Source organism: Urocampus carinirostris, chromosome 1 (genome assembly GCF_059441175.1).
Source record: "Urocampus carinirostris isolate Australia breed hairy pipefish chromosome 1, RoL_Ucar_1.0, whole genome shotgun sequence".
NCBI lineage: Eukaryota > Metazoa > Chordata > Actinopteri > Syngnathiformes > Syngnathidae > Urocampus > Urocampus carinirostris.
Window position 1 is genome coordinate 21,709,075 of NC_142349.1, and position 19,654 is coordinate 21,728,728.

General features: G+C 38.8%; 2 protein-coding genes across 6 annotated transcripts in view; one reads left to right on the top strand and one right to left on the bottom strand.

Moving 5' to 3' along the window:
• Positions 1–19,654, bottom strand: part of dock6 (dedicator of cytokinesis 6) — a 39,373-nt gene that overhangs the window by 14,279 nt on the left and 5,440 nt on the right. For 3 of the 4 annotated variants that reach the window (XM_088330034.1, XM_088330020.1, XM_088330014.1), the window contains exons 5-23: positions 19,486–19,612; positions 17,721–17,933; positions 14,804–14,889; positions 14,659–14,725; positions 14,329–14,478; positions 14,088–14,168; positions 13,739–13,895; positions 13,524–13,654; positions 12,535–12,628; positions 12,279–12,441; positions 7,755–7,872; positions 7,217–7,287; positions 6,984–7,122; positions 6,785–6,886; positions 6,607–6,693; positions 1,929–2,160; positions 1,640–1,804; positions 1,100–1,275; positions 217–318 (exon numbers count right to left, since the gene is read on the bottom strand). In XM_088330034.1, coding sequence (XP_088186160.1) covers positions 217–318; positions 1,100–1,275; positions 1,640–1,804; positions 1,929–2,160; positions 6,607–6,693; positions 6,785–6,886; positions 6,984–7,122; positions 7,217–7,287; positions 7,755–7,872; positions 12,279–12,441; positions 12,535–12,628; positions 13,524–13,654; positions 13,739–13,895; positions 14,088–14,168; positions 14,329–14,478; positions 14,659–14,725; positions 14,804–14,889; positions 17,721–17,933; positions 19,486–19,612 — 2,461 coding nt within the window. The remainder of the gene's footprint in view (positions 1–216; positions 319–1,099; positions 1,276–1,639; positions 1,805–1,928; positions 2,161–6,606; positions 6,694–6,784; positions 6,887–6,983; positions 7,123–7,216; positions 7,288–7,754; positions 7,873–12,278; positions 12,442–12,534; positions 12,629–13,523; positions 13,655–13,738; positions 13,896–14,087; positions 14,169–14,328; positions 14,479–14,658; positions 14,726–14,803; positions 14,890–17,720; positions 17,934–19,485; positions 19,613–19,654) is intronic. The other variant, XM_088330028.1, reaches the window with a different exon arrangement.
• Positions 8,389–11,230, top strand: angptl8 (angiopoietin like 8). Of its 2 annotated transcripts, XM_088354076.1 has the most exons (4): positions 8,389–8,863; positions 10,546–10,701; positions 10,800–10,910; positions 10,993–11,230. In XM_088354076.1, exons 1-4 carry the CDS (start codon positions 8,567–8,569, stop codon positions 11,005–11,007), a joined length of 579 nt encoding a protein of 192 aa, XP_088210202.1. In that variant the 5' UTR covers positions 8,389–8,566; the 3' UTR covers positions 11,008–11,230. The 2 variants fall into 2 exon arrangements, with proteins under 2 accessions (XP_088210202.1, XP_088210211.1); XM_088354085.1 differs by lacking the exon at positions 10,800–10,910.

Consider the following 19,654-nt stretch of genomic DNA (forward strand, 5'->3'; position numbering starts at 1 on the left):
GTACAGAGTTCAGATAAGAAATAGCATCTCTAAATCCTTTTTTTTACCTAAGGCAAAAAATGGCCAAAAAGAAGGTCATTAAGGATCATTAATGCAGGATGTGAACACACCATGCCTTACATATTTAAATCGATTTGTTTATGATCTTAAATCCCAGAGTCGTGCAGCTCTAAACCATGATGGAAGCCCATGGGAAGTTACAGAGGGCCTCTGCACCTGCTTAAGCTCACAGCTGGAGTTGGGGTTCCGGCGTAGCACAGATCTGGAGCCCCCGGGGGCACAAGCAGAGTTTACCCAGGAGTGGGAGCGATCAATGCCCTGACAAGAATATAGAAGCGCAAACACACGCAGACAGAGTGGCAGGGGGCAAGAATACAGCGAATAATTGTTTGGTAATTGCTATAAATTGTCAAATTCAAGAAGCATACATGGCAGGTGGAAGTAAAGAACAAAGTAACACTCGAGCTACACAAAAAAGAAAGACAGAGTGAATAATTGTTTGGTAAATGCCATAATTTGAAAATTCGGGTAACATACATAGCAGCTGGAAGCAAAGAAGAAAGTAATACTAAAGCTACACAAAAAGAAAAGAAACACAAACCATAATTAGCATTAAACAATATTATTCAACATAATTGCTTATCGAGTCTGAAGGAAACAATCTAGGCAAGACAGACGCGTAATCTGTAGCGTACAAAGAATGACAATACAAAGGAAATTATTATTATTATTATAACAGACCAATAATGCACTGAAAATGTGGAAAAACACAACATCTGGTTTGTGTAGATGGACCAACATTGCAGAATAAGTGAACCTATAAGGGACATTGTCTGTTTAAAAGTAATTATCATTTAATGCTTGGGACCAATTACTTTATCCGTAAAATGTGGGCTTGTTAAGCACTTTGAGGCTCTTCTGTGATTTAGTGTTTTCAAAATGTGACTTTGCCTGACTTACGAGTCAACCAGCATTTGCTTGTATGCATACGTCCCATAGTGTTTCACCAGCATATAGCATAGGAAAAAATAAAATTAAAAGAAAAACACCACATTGTACTAAATGAGTGAAAGCAAATCTTAGGAACTAAGTTGGGTACCTTGCTGCCGATAATTCTTTGCACTTCTTCATCTGGAGAAACCGGAGTGGTAGCCAAGTCAGGGTCAGAGTTGCTTATACTTTTAGAACGAGCCAAGTTAAGACTGGTTGGACGGCCTGTAGCTCTAGAGAAAGTGGCATACTGCAAAGGCATCTCATAGGAAAGAGTTCCAGGATCTGGTGGAAATGGCAGAAAGACGAGTAACTAGACTTTGAGAACGAGTTGAGCAATTGTGTTCATTGATTCAAGATTCAAAAATTCAAGATTCAATGTGTTGTTGTCATATGCACGGTAAAGAACGATAATTTACTGATAAATTAAATTCTTCATTTGCTGTCCACACAGTAGCCAGCATAGTAAATCTAAGAAACTATATACATGTATAAATAAGAATATTTCAAATATCAAAAGATAAAAATACAAGATTAACTCAAGATGAGTTCAGGTAAAAAGATGAAAATAAGATAAAACACAGTTGAAAGTGACGACACCGACGACATTGATGCAACACCATTTCTTTTTTTTAATTTAACAGCTTACTTGGCGGAGCAGTTGCTGGCTCAGCAGTTGGCAGGGAGAAGCAATAATAAATGTAAGATGCTAGCAGGTTGTTGCGTCCATGCTGGTCCTGGTTGCCCTCCAGATTTTTGTGGATTTGGTTGACCAAAAGAGCCATGGCTTCAAAGGCAGCTCGGCCAAGATTTACTGTAGTAGAGCCAAGAACAATATTTAATGAGTCGGCTTGATAAAATGAAAGTATGATTCACAATGAAGCAACAAAAATCAACTATCTTTGTGGAACCACAGTTCAAAGTTAACTCATGCTCACCAATTTGACCTGCAATGACTGGAGGGTAGACGATAAGCTGAATGAGTTTGTTGAGCAGCTGGTGAAGGAACCTGACGCAAGTGTCAAGCAGGGCCCCCCTCAATGCAGCCACACTGGCTTTCAGCTCGCCTTCCATGTTTGCCTCGGTGATGATAACGTCTTTAAGACGAAAAGGGAAGGAATACTCCTCAAGGACATAGACTAAAGTAAAGAACTTGTCCAGGTGAGGGTCCTGTGGATATATAAGTTTTTATTAAAAAAAGATGTATACTCTCTCTCATTATATATATATATATATATATATATATATATATATACACATATCTTTGTAACATGGGCAAGACAATCTCCTGCAGACAACGAAAGGTGATTTGAGTGACTTTAAACGTGGCATGGTTGTTGGTGACAGAAAGACTGTATTTCAGTAACTGCTGATCTACTAGGATTTTTGCGCACAACCATCTCTGGGGTTTCTGACAAAGAAAAAATATCCAGTGAGCAGTAATTCTGTGGGCCGAAATGCCTTGTTGATGCTGGAGGACAGAGGAGAATGGCAGGACTGGTTTGAGCTGATAGAAAGACAACAGTGACTAAAATAACCACCCGTTACAACTAAGGTAGGCAGAAGAGCATCTCTGAACGCACAATACGTCGAATTTTGAGGTAGACGGGTGAAAGCAGCCACGCCGAGTGCCACTTCTTTCAGCTAAGAACAGGAGACTGACTCTACAATTTGCACAAGCTCATCCAAATTAGACAATAGAAAATTGTAATAATGTTGCCTGGTTGGATTTCTGCTGCGACATTTGGATGGTAGGGTCAGATTTTGGCGTCAACAACCTGAACGCATGGATCCATCCTGCCTTGTATCAACGATTTTTTTGGCACTCTTTGGTCCCTTTTGTATTGATCGAGCATCGTTGCAACCTCGCACCCTACCTGAGTATTGATGCTGACCATGTCCATCCCTTTATGACCATAATGTACCATGTCATAAATCTGGAATCATCTAAGACGGGTTTCTTCAACATGGCAATGAGTTCATTGTACTCAAATGGCCTCAAAAGTCGCGAGATCTGAATCTAATAGAGCATCTTTGGGATGTGATGGAACGGTAGATTCGCATAATGGATGTGCAGCTTAAAACTGCCAGGGTAATACCCGTTCTGAAAAAGACTGGTTTAGACCCCAACTTCAACAATCCCCGCCCGCAATCTTTAACCTACCATTCATATAAAAAAATCCTAAAATTTCATGCTCATCTCACTACCAACAGTTTATTTGAATCCTTTCAGTCCAGTTTCTGTCTGCGCCACAGCACTGAAACTGCACTTATTACGATCACAAACAACTCCCTCATTGCCACCGAATCTGGTTTACTTTCCATTCTCATTCTCCTTGACCTAAGTGCCGCCTTTGACACCATTTTCCGTACCACCCTTCTTAGCAAACTCTCTTCACACCCTATCCCATATATATATATATATATATATATATACATATATATGAATATACTGTATCTACGTAAGATAAGATATAAGATAGATAGTTGGATGGATAGATAATTTTATAGTTTTGTCCAGGTTGGTCTTGCTTCCTTAAACATCACTAACACATTAAAATTTAGTTAATCTAAAATAGTGGTCCGCAACCTTTTCTGTACCACGGACGAGTTTAATGTACTATACCAGGAACATTATTGATAACAATAACAACAATAATCATAAGCCAAAATCCACTTTGCAATCACTAGACTACTAGGGATGTAGATTACATTTCCGTTGAATCCAATGTTGGTCCAAACGTGGTCAGGGATATATTTGAGTGATCAATCATTGTTCAAAAATGGTAATATACTACTGTAAAATATTGTGTATAACGTTCACTCAAACGGAGTTATTTTGTGGGGAAAAAAAGAATGTGCTAGATATGCGGTAGCCACAAATAATAAGGCAACTTTTCTTTTTAAAACAAGGCATTTTTATTTATATCTGTGCGGTTCAGTACCAAATGATCCATGGCCTGGTACAGGTCACAATGAGTGAATATGAGCAGGAAACGTTGTCTTAACAGCTTCAAATGGCTGATGACTAGTTTAACCAAATATAGCCATATTTGTCAATCTATTTATTAAAAGTGCAAAAGGAATAGTCGACACAAACTATATTTAGAAAAAATATGATGAGTAAACAGTTTTGAGATTATGTGTAATCTGATTGTTTTTACTTGTTTTTACAACTTGATGGCATTCTGGATCCTATTCTATCATCAATGTATCCGGAGCAAAAAAAATTCAGTCAATTATTTGTAACCATTGCTCCACAGAGGAATTCTGACTGAATAAAATATCTTGGCCCATTGAAAGATGTTTCCATAATTTAGAACTTATGTTTTCTTTTCATAGTTTTGTTCAACTTTTTTATCCGAAAAAAAAAAACTAACATACTTACAGTGAAAGTTTTTAGACACTCCCCTACTTACAACCATTCGACTTACATAAATTGGTTAATGTTAACATTTTTTTCGGGAAGTCAAAAAATATCTGGACATTGCTGTAAGTTAGATTTTGTATTAAGGGCACCTTTTTCCAAATAGAGGACAGTACTGTAGTGCTTCTTTCTGCTGCTACTGGCGTGTGGCGCTGTGAGAGCTCACCCGGCATCCACCCAGAAGTGAAAAAATCCGCTTCCTCTTACTAATTCTTGTGTAAACATCTCTCCTTCACCTGCTTGTAGTCCCACCGCTGCCACCAAGGTAACGTGTCGTTTTGTGTGGGTAATGGATTGCTCCTCCTTCATGAAATAATACTCAGAAACACTTACGGTCTCTTTGGAGAGCGACAACCATCCGCACCTGTCTATTGTAAACACACCGAACTCTCTCCAAAACTAAACTCTCACGCTATCCAACACTCTCGCACAGACTCTCGCAACATCCTACCGACATAATTTATGGCACTTCACATTCTACGCCTACACCATCTCCAGAGCGATAAGAACTTTAATGATTTTATTGTGTAATATCGCGTGTATCCATTTACTATGGTTGTTGTAAAGCGTAAAGAAGAGGTGAGTCGTTTCTTTTGAAATGAAAGTGGAATAAGAAACCTTGACGCGGTTGAGAAAATGGTTGATCACTTTTTTTCCTCTACTTTTTACCACAGAGCAGGACCTCTTGAAGCGCATCTCCCAAAAGTAAGTTAAACTCAACTTTATAGCCCATATTATTTAATGAAATGATTATTCTTTGGTACAAAACACAGGTTACTTTTACAAGCCTTAAACATACGTATAAAAACCTTAAACATACAAAGTATAGCACTGAAGCTACTTACGAACAAATTCAACTTATGAACAATCGTCCGGAATGTTCGTATGTAGGGCAGCGGTCCGTAATTGAAAAAAAGGCAACGCAAGTAAGAATACACTTAAAATGAGAATTTTTTTCCCCAGCAGAATAAGAACTAATTTTAGTTGGATTACGAAAATGTGAGTTGAAGATTGTTTCGGTTTTGTCTAGTAAGTGCTGTGTAGTGTATTTAGAAAAGAAGCAATTACGATTTTAAAATTTATGTTACTATATAAAATAAAGATGTATTTTAAAATCCAAATTAACCCTAACAGTGTCTTAATTGCCGCAATTTGAGAATCACTGCTATAGAGTACTGGTCATTCACTTGTAGTGGGTCATCCCTAATAGTATTCCAATAACACCACTGAACAATGAAAACTTTAGCCACTTGTGAATAAGAATGACCAAGTAATCAATATGTTTAACACTTCATCCCTTATTTTAAGAGATGTTAATAACATAGCAAGTTAAATTTCTATTCAAGCCAATATTTATTTTTTCACATAGGAGTGGATGAGTAGAGAGAAATGAAATCACTGCCATTATAACTCTGGAAGCAAAAAATCATTTTGTCTCTGTTTTCTATAAACAAATGGAAATTGGGACTCCCACGCTCACGTTCTGGCAATGAAGCGTCAAAAAAAGGTTGCGCGCAATTCTGCTGCCACCTTTCCTCAAAAGCGCTGACTAAAAAACTGAGTTTAAAGGCCCGGTTGCACAGCCTTTCACGTATCGAGGCTGAATCACGGCCAGAAATTTCTGCCCGTGAAGCAGACGCTGTTGGACGCTTTGAGATCGCGATACAGACGAGATACAGCCGTGCTTTACACGCGGTAAGAAATTCACACGGGGTTGGCCACGCGAAAAAGTTTTGCGCTGCTCAAAACAATAGACCACGGGTAACCGCGGGCGACACACGTGGTAAACACGAGGTAAAGACGCGGTACAAACGTGCTGGGACGTGCTACGGCCGCGGCCAAGACGTGGTTACACGCGGGTAGGACGCAAAATTTTAGCGGGTAATCGCGGGTGGAGCACGGTCATAGCACGTTTGTTCTGCGCCTGTATCGCGATGTTATCACGTGCATTAGCGTGTGTACCGTGTGTAAGCACGGTCAAACGCGATGCAGCCGCGGTTACCCGCGATAATTTTGCACATTTTCCACCGCGTCTGCTTCACGGGCAGAAACTTCTGGCCGTGATTCAGCCTCGATACGCCCGTGAAAGGCTGAGTGACCGGGCCTTTAAGCTCATGGAGCAAGTAAAGCAGAAACAGTATCGTAAGACTAGCAACACTGGGGGCAAATTTACATAAACATTGATGTACCTGTGTGTGCACAGAGGACGTTGCCGTCACCTCCACGTTGAAAACGGCTTTGTGATTATCCACCCACTTCATACCCGGCAGCTGAACCTGCCAGGGTGACATATGACCTTGTTAACACAGTCAACTTGCTTGTCGAGTTTTTGTATTGCCTTTCGTTATTCTTGTCAAACCTACTCACATCGGGAGTGAGCACAGAGTAGCTGGGTGGAGGTTTCTCTATGGAGACGGGCAAACTGAAGGAGCCGGTGCGTAGTCGCCCATGCTGCATTAGAGGAATCCACTGTGGGTGGAAAGGGAAGGAGTTGTGACTGACGGCGAGAATACAGAGGAAGCTGTAAAACACCGCACTACACCGAGTGTGGGTTGAGGTTTCTTACAGTGTAGCCCACGGGCGTCTCTAGAGGAGTGTTATGTTTGGTTTGGCAGCTGATGTGGTAAAAGGTAAAGAGAAGATGGTGGTTGTCTGTGAGGTTGGCAGGAATTTTCAGTTTCATCTCCTCATAGAACTCAGGAGACCTTGGAAAGGAGGGGCAAAAGTTAAATACTCCGTTTAGACAGCAAACTCTGTTGGTGTTTCAGCTGCCTGGGGGAGGAACAACTGGTATCGTACTTGTTATGGTAGATGACGGGGGTGAATGCCTCTTTTGTGAACTCTGCACAACTTGACTTCCCAAAGATGACCTGCCCACAAAACACAAAACAACAGCAGAATACTTTTAAAAAAAACATCAACACATACACATTGTAGTGTTATCGGCCAAAACGTTGAACAATAATACATGCTCCAGTTTGACGTGTGTTAATTATTTGTCAACCATTAGCAATTAAGATGTTGAATAATGATCCAATTGTGTACAAAGAGAGTTTTTCTATATATACTGTTAAATATGCTAGCTTCAGTCAAAACACAAATAGCAAAACAGGAAGACACTTAGAGGGCAATAGAGGCTGCTTTTAATTCATATTAAAGTTTGTGTTCTTCAAACAACTCACTAAATGTAACGAATTGTTTCCTATCCATCCAGTTCACTGCCTTGAAGGTCTTACGCAAAATACACCTGTATAATATTTCACAACCCGGCGGCTGTTTTTTTCTATGGGTATTGAGTTGTCTCACATCATTAGACAAAGACGGTGTGGTGACTCACCGGCAAGGCTTGGCTAGGGTCTTCTGTCGCCATGAACTGTACTTTCACAGCAATGTTCCTCACTGAGCCCTGACGGCTGCTGAAGTTCAGACTCTGCGGGTAAATGTAGAGCAAGTTCCTGCCAGACAGAGAGAAAAGGCAAAATGACAAAGATTTAAATGACAATATTTGCATTTTTAATGAGATGTTTGTTAACATTGAATTAATGTAAGCAAAATCCATGGGAAAAACCCCACTAGATGTCTGACCTAAAATTGACTGTGCTTGGTGAGACTGACCCTGCCCTGGTCCACTACAAACATTAGGTAGAGGTAACAACAAGTCAGATATTAAGAGCAGGTTCCACCATAACAGATAACCCATTTATGTCAAATTAGACACATACAACTTACTCTTTTTAGTCCATATTTGGACTAGAAAGAATACATTTTAAGAAAAAAAAAAAAAAGGCCTGTGACAATGCTTTCGACCCAACACTAATATGACAGAAGTTGTATTTTAAGGAAGGTCACACAGGACCAATGTCATAACCTGGGATCGAACCACAACTGAGTTAATGTTTAACCGATACTGGCACAAAAACACCAGATAAAAGGCTCTTCAGCTGCCATTGCGCTTCAGCATTCTACCGGCATACCAGTGAGATGTATTCGAATGTTAAATGTTTATCGTAGCCATCGTGTCACTTTGGAATTGTTTAATTGTTTCATAGTGAATGAATTGAAGTCGGGGAAAGCCACCACCTTTACAACATCAAAGTGAAACTAAAGATAAAGCTACACAGGGCCTCTGGGCAGATACCAACAAACGGGATGAACTGGAGCCTATGCTGGCTTTATTTGGCAGGACTGCAGGCTGTCCACGCGAGCCCCATCAAAGGCAAGACGGCAAAAATAGTTGCCCCTCAGGAGGACGTCAATGTGCTCACGTTTGGCGTCATTCAGTTGGGCGAGTCGCTAAACAACGTGTATGAAACTACCGAGGGCAAGGTGGCCAACATCGCAATGACTTTGTTGGAGCGAGAAGTTGCCCTCAGGCGGCTCACTGAGCAGACGGCGCAGGCTGGCAAAGTGGAGAAACAGATTAAGGGAGTGATAAAGTTGCTGCAGGTAAGCAAACAAGACTGTGCGCATGCACTTGCAGTAAATAGCCTTCATACATGTGAGAAGGCACAGAAGAATGTTGCTCAGGATAAAAAGATCATGAATGATTGTGTTTATCTGAAATCTGCACAGCCAAACAATCAACAAAGTTGCTTTACAGACTTGTGAACTCTGTGTTTTGTCTATTTCACTTTAATTTGTACTGAAAAAAAAAAGACTGGTTACCAGTCCAGGGTGGGACCTGCCCACTGCCTGATGTCAGCTGCAATGGGCTCCAGCCTGCCTACAACCTCCATGACGAAATACGTTTGGATAGTGTAAAAAAGATTGATAAAAACAAAAACTCAGCAGGGTTAAATCATATGTTTGCTAATATATTCAACAGAAAAGAAGACAAATCTTGTATTTGAAATTCAATAAAATATAATTTAATGGTCCTGTTTATCCATTGTTGGTGGTTGTTCAGGGATGCAGCCAATCACTATGAGAAATCATTCTAATAATCAAAATCAGGGGTCTCCAATGTGGTGCACTTGGGCACCAGATAGTTCCCCAAGAAGACCTGAGTAGCTATCAGACAGGATCTGAAAATAGCTCAACAATGAGGATTTATTGCGATTTTCTGGTAAATTTGATTTACAACTGACATGATGTTTTAGTGGTTGACTTAGACTTAATAAAATAGTAACAACTAGGTAACAACCCAATTTGTGATTTAAGAAAAGTGTACTAAAATGGTAGCCCTGCACACACATGTTCAAACTGTGGGCAGGAGGCCATTTGTGGTCCACCATTCATCTTTCAATGATCGGTAGCATATTCAAAAGCTGACTTTAAAAAGAAGTGAGGATGTAATCAAGGCCTCTAAAAATCAATTTTAATTTCCTCAGCCAATTCATTATTTGTATTGAAGACCTTTGTGTATATACACAAGGATAAAATGAAATATTTTGGACTAAATGAATGCTAAAATGTTTTTCTTTTAAATGCCATCAATAGCCTTGAACGTGTAGAAGATTTTAAGATAAATGATTTAATCTTACATTTTGTTTGTTTTGCAATGTGAATATTTGAAACGTGGCCTAAAAGTTCCAATGCAATATTAATTTTCATCAAATTACTTTTCCAAATTAACAATACAGTAATTGCTTGAGATCAACGTGTTATATTCAAGACAAAGAACATCATTTAGGCACTTGTAACTTGATTTTTCTGTGTAAGGGACTGAATGAAAACAGGTTGGATACATCCCCTTTAGCCCATTCACAAATCTAATAATGCCACACAGTGAAATAATTGAACATTGTTTACCAACATTATTGGTTAATATTAGGGAAAACAATTGACATTGATGGGGAAAAACTTTTTTCATTTTATTTATTCAACTTATGGAAGATCATAATGAGAATTTAATTGGAAGAAACTGGGAAAACACAAAAACGAAAGGTTGATTCTAAATAAGAAAAATAGAATCATGAACCATTCCCCCTAGATCAGAGTGACTTTTTTTTCCCATAAAAGAAATTAAACTTGGTAAACGCATGACCTGTTTCCAAAACCTTCCCATATTTTGTAGCTCAAATATTAATTATCAAAATCCAAAGGCAGGATTTCTGATACAACATAAATTATTATTACATTGTGAAAGTTGACCTTCGCAAGTATATCTAATGTCCTTCCTTTTATAGGAGCAAACATTCACGCAACAGACTCAAACCAAGAGAATTGAGGGTCAGCTGGTCGAAATTGAGCAGGAGGAGGCGGTTCTTCAAACAAAAGTGAAAATCTTAGAGGCATACCTTAACAGCACATCCTCCACTACCACTAGCATCAAAGAGTTACAGGTGAGCTGAACTTGTCTCTTCACACTTGGCAGACAGTGTTTTGTGAGTGAGGCAGGACTCACCCCGAGGCTCATCTTTACTGGCTTCACTTATTTTAGGAACGAGCTGCCTTTAACGCCAGCATTCTAAAAGGTCTACAGCATTTGACCCAGTTTCAAAAGCAGAAAATTGACAAGCAGGGAGAGCAGCTATCCACACTGCAGAGATTGGTGAGTCACAAAACAAGAAGTGGGCTTCATTGACTTTAGAAATCACCTAGTTACATTTTCTTTTGATTTTCTTCTCTTTTAGAGTGAAGCTCTGTGAAATTTCAAGACTCATCAGCAATAAACACCAACAGCACTCCCATTCACTAGTGCAATGCAATGAACTGTTGTTCCTCGTGCAGGACAAGCGTGTGTATTTTGCTTGCTGTACTGTTATGCAAAATGTAATTATTTAAAACAACTTTGTTTAAATTCTATAGATTAAAAAACATGATTTTTAATAAAGGTGTCAAATTGATGGATCATCTTTTATTAATGGAAGACCCCCGTGAACACAGTGTCATGAAACAAAATTATACGAAAAAATGTATATTCTTATTCAATTCTTTAAATGATTAACAATTTACAGTCTTCACATACAAAGAATGCATCAAAATGACTGATTAGTTAACGCATTCAATGCCAGACGTTTCTTTCAAATGGGAAGAGACAATTTTTTGCCATTTTGACTCATTATTTAAGGCCTACATAAAATGTCATTCTTTAGCTTTATAGGCAAAGGACATGTCAAATAAAAGCCTAATCTTTCATCTTTTATGAAAAAAGGATCTTTAAGCATTTACCATTATTCAGTCAACAACAGTTGAACATTGCTAAGCTTCTTGAAAAGTCTCATTTCCAAGAAAAATTCTGAGAAAAACAGCTTTTGTGAAATAATTCATTACACGTCTACTTCAGTGCTTTTTTAGTGTCTATCAAACCTCCGATATCTAAACAATGCTTTCAATAAACACAAGGCACTTTGCTTGCAGAATAACATTTTATAGCACTAACACTGAACGATGCATGAACTTTCAGGCACCATGGTAATCACGTTCCTTCGTGCAACCACGTTCCTGCAGACGTGCACAAAAAGTCCTCCCTCTTTGACTAGACGATGACGATGGGTCTTTTTTTCATCTTTTTGGAAAATAACCTCCGCTGAGGAGTTAACCGCCTATTACTATTTGTCCATATGTTGCAACTCTTACCATGCTGCTTCACTATGTCTACTGGCCATTTGGGGCTGCCTACATGCAAACATTCGCCAAAAATAGGAAGCAACACTAGCAAATTGGGCTTCCACAATGTGTGGACCAAGATCTGATCAAAGCCACTCCTTTCACCTAATGCTGATTTATCATACTGAAATAATTCCCAGATGCTTAATGCGCAGCACCAAACCCTTTATAATGGTGGGTTTTTAAATAAAACAAGAAAAACGTATCTTTAAATTTTGGCAATCAGGGACAACGCTTCTAAAACGCTAAGGCATTGAATGAGTTAAACACAACGTGGAATGTGGTGTGGCTTCTTTGAAGCAATGCTCACCTGTAGGTGGTATGTGGCGTATATATATAGCGGGCAGGAAATTCTAGCACTTCTTTGGTGGGGCGAACCCGCAGGTCTGGGTAGGGCTTTAAGTGGAGCAGCTCAGGTGACAGGCAGTAATGAGGCGAGTCTAGCGCCGGTGAGATGTCAATTTTCAACTGAGCTGTGTGAAAAAACAAGAGATATGGGGATCTTAGTTGTCGCCCATTGAATACATTCTGGCAATAATGCTATAAAAGCTCCTATGAAAGGTCACCTGTGACAGGCCTTAGTCGCCGCAAGACGGAAGACGGCCTGCGCATGTCTGCCAGAAACTTGTATAAATCTTCATCACTCAGTCTGTCACCTTCCTTCATTAATAATCACATTTTAGACACAGGGTGGCACAATGGCAACAAACAATGTTAATGATGGTGTTATAAACCAACTGATCAAATACAATACATTCTGTACTACAGAGCGCACCTGATTAAAAGCTGCATGTTAAAATTTAAGGAAGAAACTAAACTTTGTTTTCGGATTATGTCTGCAGCTGCCAATCCTTATCCACTTGTGCAGAAGTCATTTTTGATTAAATCTGTGTTAACAGATATGAAGGAGTGTCACAAAAGGATTCTCAAAACAAAATGTATACTTGTTTGTTTTCTTTTCTTTTGATTGCAAAGTCTTCTGAAGTGAGACATAGAAGTAGCATTGGAAAAGTAGCTGGATTTGAACCCATGAACATGAACTGTGCCGCCGGTGGCCAACCATTCATCTGCCGTGCCACCCATTTCTGTCCATCAAAAATTGAAAAAAGAATGCTTTGAAGTATTTAATTTTCAATGTAAGCAACGAGCACTAGCTATTTTGCATGGCAGCCTGATTGTATACTGTAAATATGTAATGTATTCATGTTTATGTTGAATGTGCTAGAAATTTTAACTCATATTGAAATTTATAGAAAGAAAACATTGCATCTAGTAGTACTGTAAAAAAAACTTCTTGTATGTTTAATACTTCTTGGCCATAGGTAAAAAACAAAAAACAGAAGTCACTTGTGCCATATATTGTTATGTACTCATGTATGCTCTGGAACAAATCAGCTTATTGCATGAAGTTAGTAATCATTTCAGAATTAAATGAAATTGAGTATGAAGTTTACTTTCTTTTTACACGAGGATATTCAAAATGCTACGATTCTTTAAAACTGTACAAAACTGTGTCTCCACTTTGTGTGTTGAATAACACAATACATTATTTAACCTGTTTGAAGAAGTTGGTGACAGTCAACGTCGCTGGCCGAAAACTGGCAAAGTTACACACATCATCACCGACACTCATCCGCTCAAATCCCTTCTTTTTCTTCTCATTCCACGTGCCGTGACCTTTGCGCTCTGGCAGTCGGGAGAGAAGCAAAATGATGCAAGAAAGCGCACGTTGGATATTTGTGACCATCACGTAATGTCTGTCTAATGTACCAGAGTCTGAGTCAGCGTCCAAGCGGTCCAGACTTCCAACACTACTGACAATGTTGAGAAGGTGAATGGCAGTCCATGCGAAAGGCATGCGAAAACCGCCCAGGCGATGGCAATACTGCTCTGACTGCAGACGCAATTTCTCCAGTTTTTCCTTATGCTGCATACACAAAAAAGTAGTCATTGCTTAACAAGCACTTTGAAAGTGATCCAATAAAAGTTGACAGTATTAGCAAAGGTCAGTCAGTTGGTAAATATTGCATTCAGAGAGACGGTATTGAGCAATTTGATTGTAAATGTATCCCACGTGCATGGCGGCTGCAGCTTATGACCCCTGTACAGCAGATATTACCTTTGAAGAGTCAGATTCTTTCATGACCATGTAGGGTTCACAGCACTCTCCAATGTCTCCTTGCTGAAGAACCTTTTCAAGCTGCAAGAGTAGAAGCATTCATACTTAGCACTCATAGAAGTCATTGAAGGGGGCACTGCAATTGACTCATAAAAGAGCAGATGAACATCCGTGAGCCAATGAGAAAACTGTCAGCATCAATTCACATTTAATGTATAATTAAGGGTATTTTCCCCTGTACCTTAATGACCAAAAATATATCAGCAGATGGATACGTGATGGAAAAAATGGCAGAGCGGGCCAGAGTGGAAATAGCGATGTGAGGCGTGTGGGGCTTCAGCAGGCTTTTCATCTGATCCGAGTTCAGGTCAAAGTAGAAATTCTCTGAAATCTGTCAGAAAAAAAGGGCAATATACGTGGGAAGCATTGGAGGTAAATGGACACAATGAGATGGAATAGAGTTGGGGCTTAAACCACAAGTTCAACTAGGACTTTAATGACATGGCTAAATTCATTTAAGTCAAACATGACCTTAAATCAATGCAAATTTACTAAAAAATACAATTATGACCTTTTTCTTTTCCTTGACATCATACAGTGCGAGCGAACCAAATATTGGTTCAATTTCAATCTCAAATCTGAAAAGAAAAATAGGACTGTTAGATTTGTTTAATAAATGAAGACGGTAAAGTTGTTGCACTGCAAATACCACACACTTGAGAGAGAGACATTTGACCATGATTCTTTGCCCGCAATGTTCTTTGGGCACATCGGGTACAGAGCATCGCTCCACAGCTTCATCCTGAAAATAAAGGAAAAAAAAAAGCATAAACACACATACAGTACATGTTTACAGACACGTGCCTAACCAGCAAGTCAGGCAAGAAAGTGATTGGTTCTATGGAAAAACAATGAAGAATAGCAAATGCTGGGTGGAGACTGTTTAAAACTACAATGTGAAAGCCACATGCAAATTCTATTCATCTGTCCATCTACCCTGGTCATATCCCTCGAGAGGGGTGGCCGACAGCAAGACAAACACATACAATAACAAAGAAAAGAAAAGAAATGATAAAAAAAGGGAAAAAGTAGCAAAAGTACATGCAAAGTGCAAACACAATTTAAATTACTTAGAACAGGTAAACAGTTTTTAGAACATAAACTTTTAGATTTTGTTTTAAAACAATTACATTTCTTTGTGTGATTTTATAATACTTTTGAAATATGTGTTCACTAGAGAGAATCATGTCTGCAACAATCACTGTGGACATTATGTAGAAAGAAGCAGCAAGATACCTTAAACAAGGCATTACAACCAACGTAACAGCATCATTAATATGTATACGTACATAAAAGAGCTTGTATAGTATTTGGTTGAAAGACACAATGTATTTCACAATGCTATTGACGAACAGGTGAAGAAGTTGAGAGACTGTTCAGCCTATCAGAATACACTATACAAACCAGTGTTTCTGGCACCGTGAGTAAAATAGTGTAATAAAAAATAAGCCTTATAGCCTTTTTATATGGTATCCGTACCATTGGAGGCCTATTGCTGAAGTCTCAGGACCCTCACCTCTACAACATGGTTGAATCCTGTTCCCTACTATGAACTGTCATTTGGGTCACTGAAGACTGACTAACCTTGTGTAGTAATGCACACCTATATGCATTTGATTTGCATGTTATCCGTCGTATAAGGTAGACAGGCATATAAGGCACACTTTAAAATTTCCGGCCAATTTGAGGTTTTTGGTTGCGCCGTATAGTCTGGAAAATTCAGTAGCTTACGTTTAAATCAAATTGATGACAAAGAAAAAAATGGGGTTTTGTTTTTTTTGTACTTATTTTGTTACCGTATTTTCACGCCCATAAGGCGCACACAAAAGTCTCACATTTCATTCAAAATGTGGGACACACCCTATCACACAGCGCGCCTTTTTTGGCAGACGTGATAGAGGACAGTGTGGGATTCCCCTGTGAAAATTTAAAACGTGGGCATCGCCACTAAACATTTGAATTGTGGGCGCCGCCGCTATCATATATATGTAAACAAACCTGATTTGCAAAATTTTGTGAACAAAACTTTTGAATATGATAAACATTCCCAATATGAAAATGATATATGCTTGGGTAGAGTTAAACATGTCATTATTATTACTTTTCTTTTTACTTTACTTATTTTCTGTTTTTTTTCCTCTGAATTTTCGTAGCACTGTCTGTTCCCAAGAAAATTGCTAAATTGGATCACGATTAATATTTAAGATTTAAAAAAAATGTGACACAACTTTTATTAAAACACAGGTTTCTACTCGGACTGTCGTTCGACCGTTTTCAAAAGCCAGCATAATTCCCGAAGTGCCACACGGCACGGAAAGTGACTCGGAAAATGAAGCCTTGGCGCAGCTGGTCTTGTGCAAGACGGAGGATAAGGAGTTCGAGGGCTTCATGTAAAAATGCCAGTTTTAACAACTTTGTAGTATTCTGGTGTTTTTCTTAGTGATAAATACTCGATTAAACCACAAACAAACTCAGTTTTGTTCTTGGTGACATGCGCCTTATGGGTTTGAAAATACGTAAAGCTCTTAGTAAAAAATAAAAATAATTTTCAAGTGCATTTAAGTTGATTATTATTATTATGATCTTTCAACACCAAAAATCAACATCTAAAGACTGAGAAATAATCTTTGTCAAGCTAGTTACAAACACGAAGTTCATACGCCCTTTTCATGGCCAAATGTAAGCACTTTCAAGCCAATATGTCAATTTCTACAGTACCATTGAAAAAAGAAATCCGATTTGAAATGAATGATCTGCATTTATATAGCGCTTTTCAAGTCAATGACTTCCCAAAGCGCTTTACATTGTGCTTCACATTTCCCAATAGCGGCCGTGATCTGCGCAGCCATGTAAGGCTGCTTATTGGGGGTTGAATCATGTATTTTGCAAAACCAAAAATATATCTACAATTTTCAATCTTCCGTGTGCATTAAATAAGACATGTGATTCTTAGATCTTGGTTAAACCGCAAATATATTTGAGGATCTGAACAATATTTATGTAAATATTTTCGAGAAGCATTTCTCCTCATATAGGTTTTGGGTAAAATGACAGTAATATGAAGCTTGCATTTTCAATTGCAGGAAGTTCTTCCCATTTGAATTTACCGCAGCAAAGCACTAGCTTAATTTTTTTGCATAATAAATACCTAGAATTGATACTTAATTCTTGCACTAATACTCATTTCATAGTACCGTGTTAAAGTGTAGCAAGCACCTGTGCCCTTGGGTGTAACTTGTAGGAGGCAATGACGCTTCTTAAGACAATGCCAATCAAACTAATACCAGCTGCCGTTAATCAAGAAGAAATACAATGGCAAAGCCGAGCCACGGGAGAGCAGTGTCTCCATCATTTTAAGCAACAATTTCAAGTGCTTACAAGTACTGCACACAAAAATCAAGAACTTTTCAATTCTTGAAAACACAGAATTTAAATTCAAGCATTTTCAAGGATTTCAAGCACCAGTACAAACAAGGCATACGTCAATATTCTTGGTAAAATTAAGACAGTTTTGTTACTTTTGAGAACATGCTTCCCAGCTCTTTTGACTCAAAAGTCAGCATTCAAACAAACCTCATCAGGGGGCGGGTAGAGACCCAACAAGTCACTATGGCGCCCCAGCAGGCGAGCCTCGGTGTTGTGGCTGTCCATGTCCTCTGCCCCCGTGCGCTCAAGCACAGATGGAAGAAGCACATCAGGGGCTGAGTTCTTCAGGTCAAAGATACTGGATGCCCAGCTTCCCCGTGGCGTTTCGTCCATGCAAGTAGACCGCCGCTTGGTGTCATCCTGTTAAAATAAGGGGAGGCTGAGAGACGACTTCATGTTTTCTCTATAACTAGTTGCAAGATCTTGCTGTGAAAAGATCAGGTGAGCAATGCAATTGGGCACCATTTTCCTCTCTTTTATTCTTCCAGCTTGGTGTAATTTCTGGGAACTCTATGTGTTATTAGTATAACATGAATTACAAGAGTATTAAAAATCATTGGAGAAACCTCAAAAAGCCTAAAAAAATATTTGTTCTAGAAATAACAATCCATCACTCATATTCCGCCATATTAGCATTCGGGACGCAACTAACAACTATTGAAACGATTGGTCAAATAATCAGATAATTGTAAATTTTATCTTATATTTAGCATGAAGTTGATTTTGTGAAGAATAAAAACTAACACAAGAAAAATGGGTGCAATAAAAAAAACGTTTTATTAAACAGCGGATTCTTACAAAAATAAATAAAAATGCAAAACCAATCAGGCATAGTGTTCGGTCAGTAAGGACATAAATCTATAAGTAAATAATAAATTAACATCAAGTAAAAAATGTTATCCCTGTAAACCATTAGAAGCAGTGGAACAGTGCATACGTATATATTATGTGCATTTTGTGAACTTTGGTCAACTTCAAAGTATGCAACAAAGAAACTTGCGGTTTCGCAACAGTTTAAAATTAATCACTTTTGACCACTGACCGTTTCGTGTTTAATGTTTTAACAACCAACGTTTATTCTGCGGACGGCATACATTTGATTTGAATGCATTCAATTTCAAATAAGGTTGTTAAACAAAGTCTGGCATAGTGATCAAGCTCTTTTTTAAAGCGAAACATACGCGTATAAAATGTACAATACTGTCATCAAAACCATAATGGTTAAAATGTTACTTGAATCTTATCCAGGCCACTCAGACTCCATTTTGTTTAATTGTCCGACGTGCTCTTTAAGCCTCACCGATCTACCGCCATGTTTCTTCACAGTCGGCTTTGCAGACATTGCAAGTAGTATTTTAGTTTGCCGTATCCAAGAAGTTTTGGTGACCAGACTTGTTGTTGATCCTGCTTTTTCTGTACGATTATGTTATCGCTCGAGACAGAGGCGCTACCGGCTATTGAGCATGAGCGACTCTCAGCAGATATTGTAATAATGAAGAAGCCTCTCTCTGTTGGAAAAACGTGTCTGACGCCAATAGTCGACAATTAAATTAATTATTGACTACTTATATTATCGATTTTTGTTGACAATGTCAACTAATCGTTGTAGCTCTTATTATCATAAATGTACCATTATAAAAGATATCGCACACCTTATCAAGTTTATTAAATGATAAAGAGATAGGTCTTCTTCATGTTGTAGTCATCCAAATGCACCTCTAATGTGGCAGTCGGGAATCAAAATCATGTGCATAACACTGTAAATCCACTTTAAATAACCTTTTATATTAGAATGCTTCATTAGAGCATAGTCTTGCTTTGCATTGGCTCCAGGGTTTTCAATATCATTCGATGGTACTTGTGACTGACGTGCTACGTATTCTGTGTGTACTCAAGCGTGGTCATTAGCTACCTGGTCGTCGTGACGATCGGCAGCAGCAGATTCATCCAGTTCAAAGTTCTGTTTGAGCAGGCCTCTCTGCCTCTCCCGCTGTCGCTCAGAGCTGTGCGGGCTTTGCATGGTGCTATAGCGCTGATATCTAAAATGAGCAGAAGCAAAGATTACCCTAGTGACGACTGAA

Bases quoted from the DNA above. Each gene is read 5' to 3' on its own strand.
- angptl8 (XM_088354076.1), top strand. From the start codon at position 8,567: ATGAACTGGAGCCTATGCTGGCTTTATTTGGCAGGACTGCAGGCTGTC. The intron at 8,864-10,545 runs GTAAGCAAACAA...TTCCTTTTATAG, and splicing joins GAGTGATAAAGTTGCTGCAG to GAGCAAACATTCACGCAACA. The intron at 10,702-10,799 runs GTGAGCTGAACT...CACTTATTTTAG, and splicing joins CTAGCATCAAAGAGTTACAG to GAACGAGCTGCCTTTAACGC.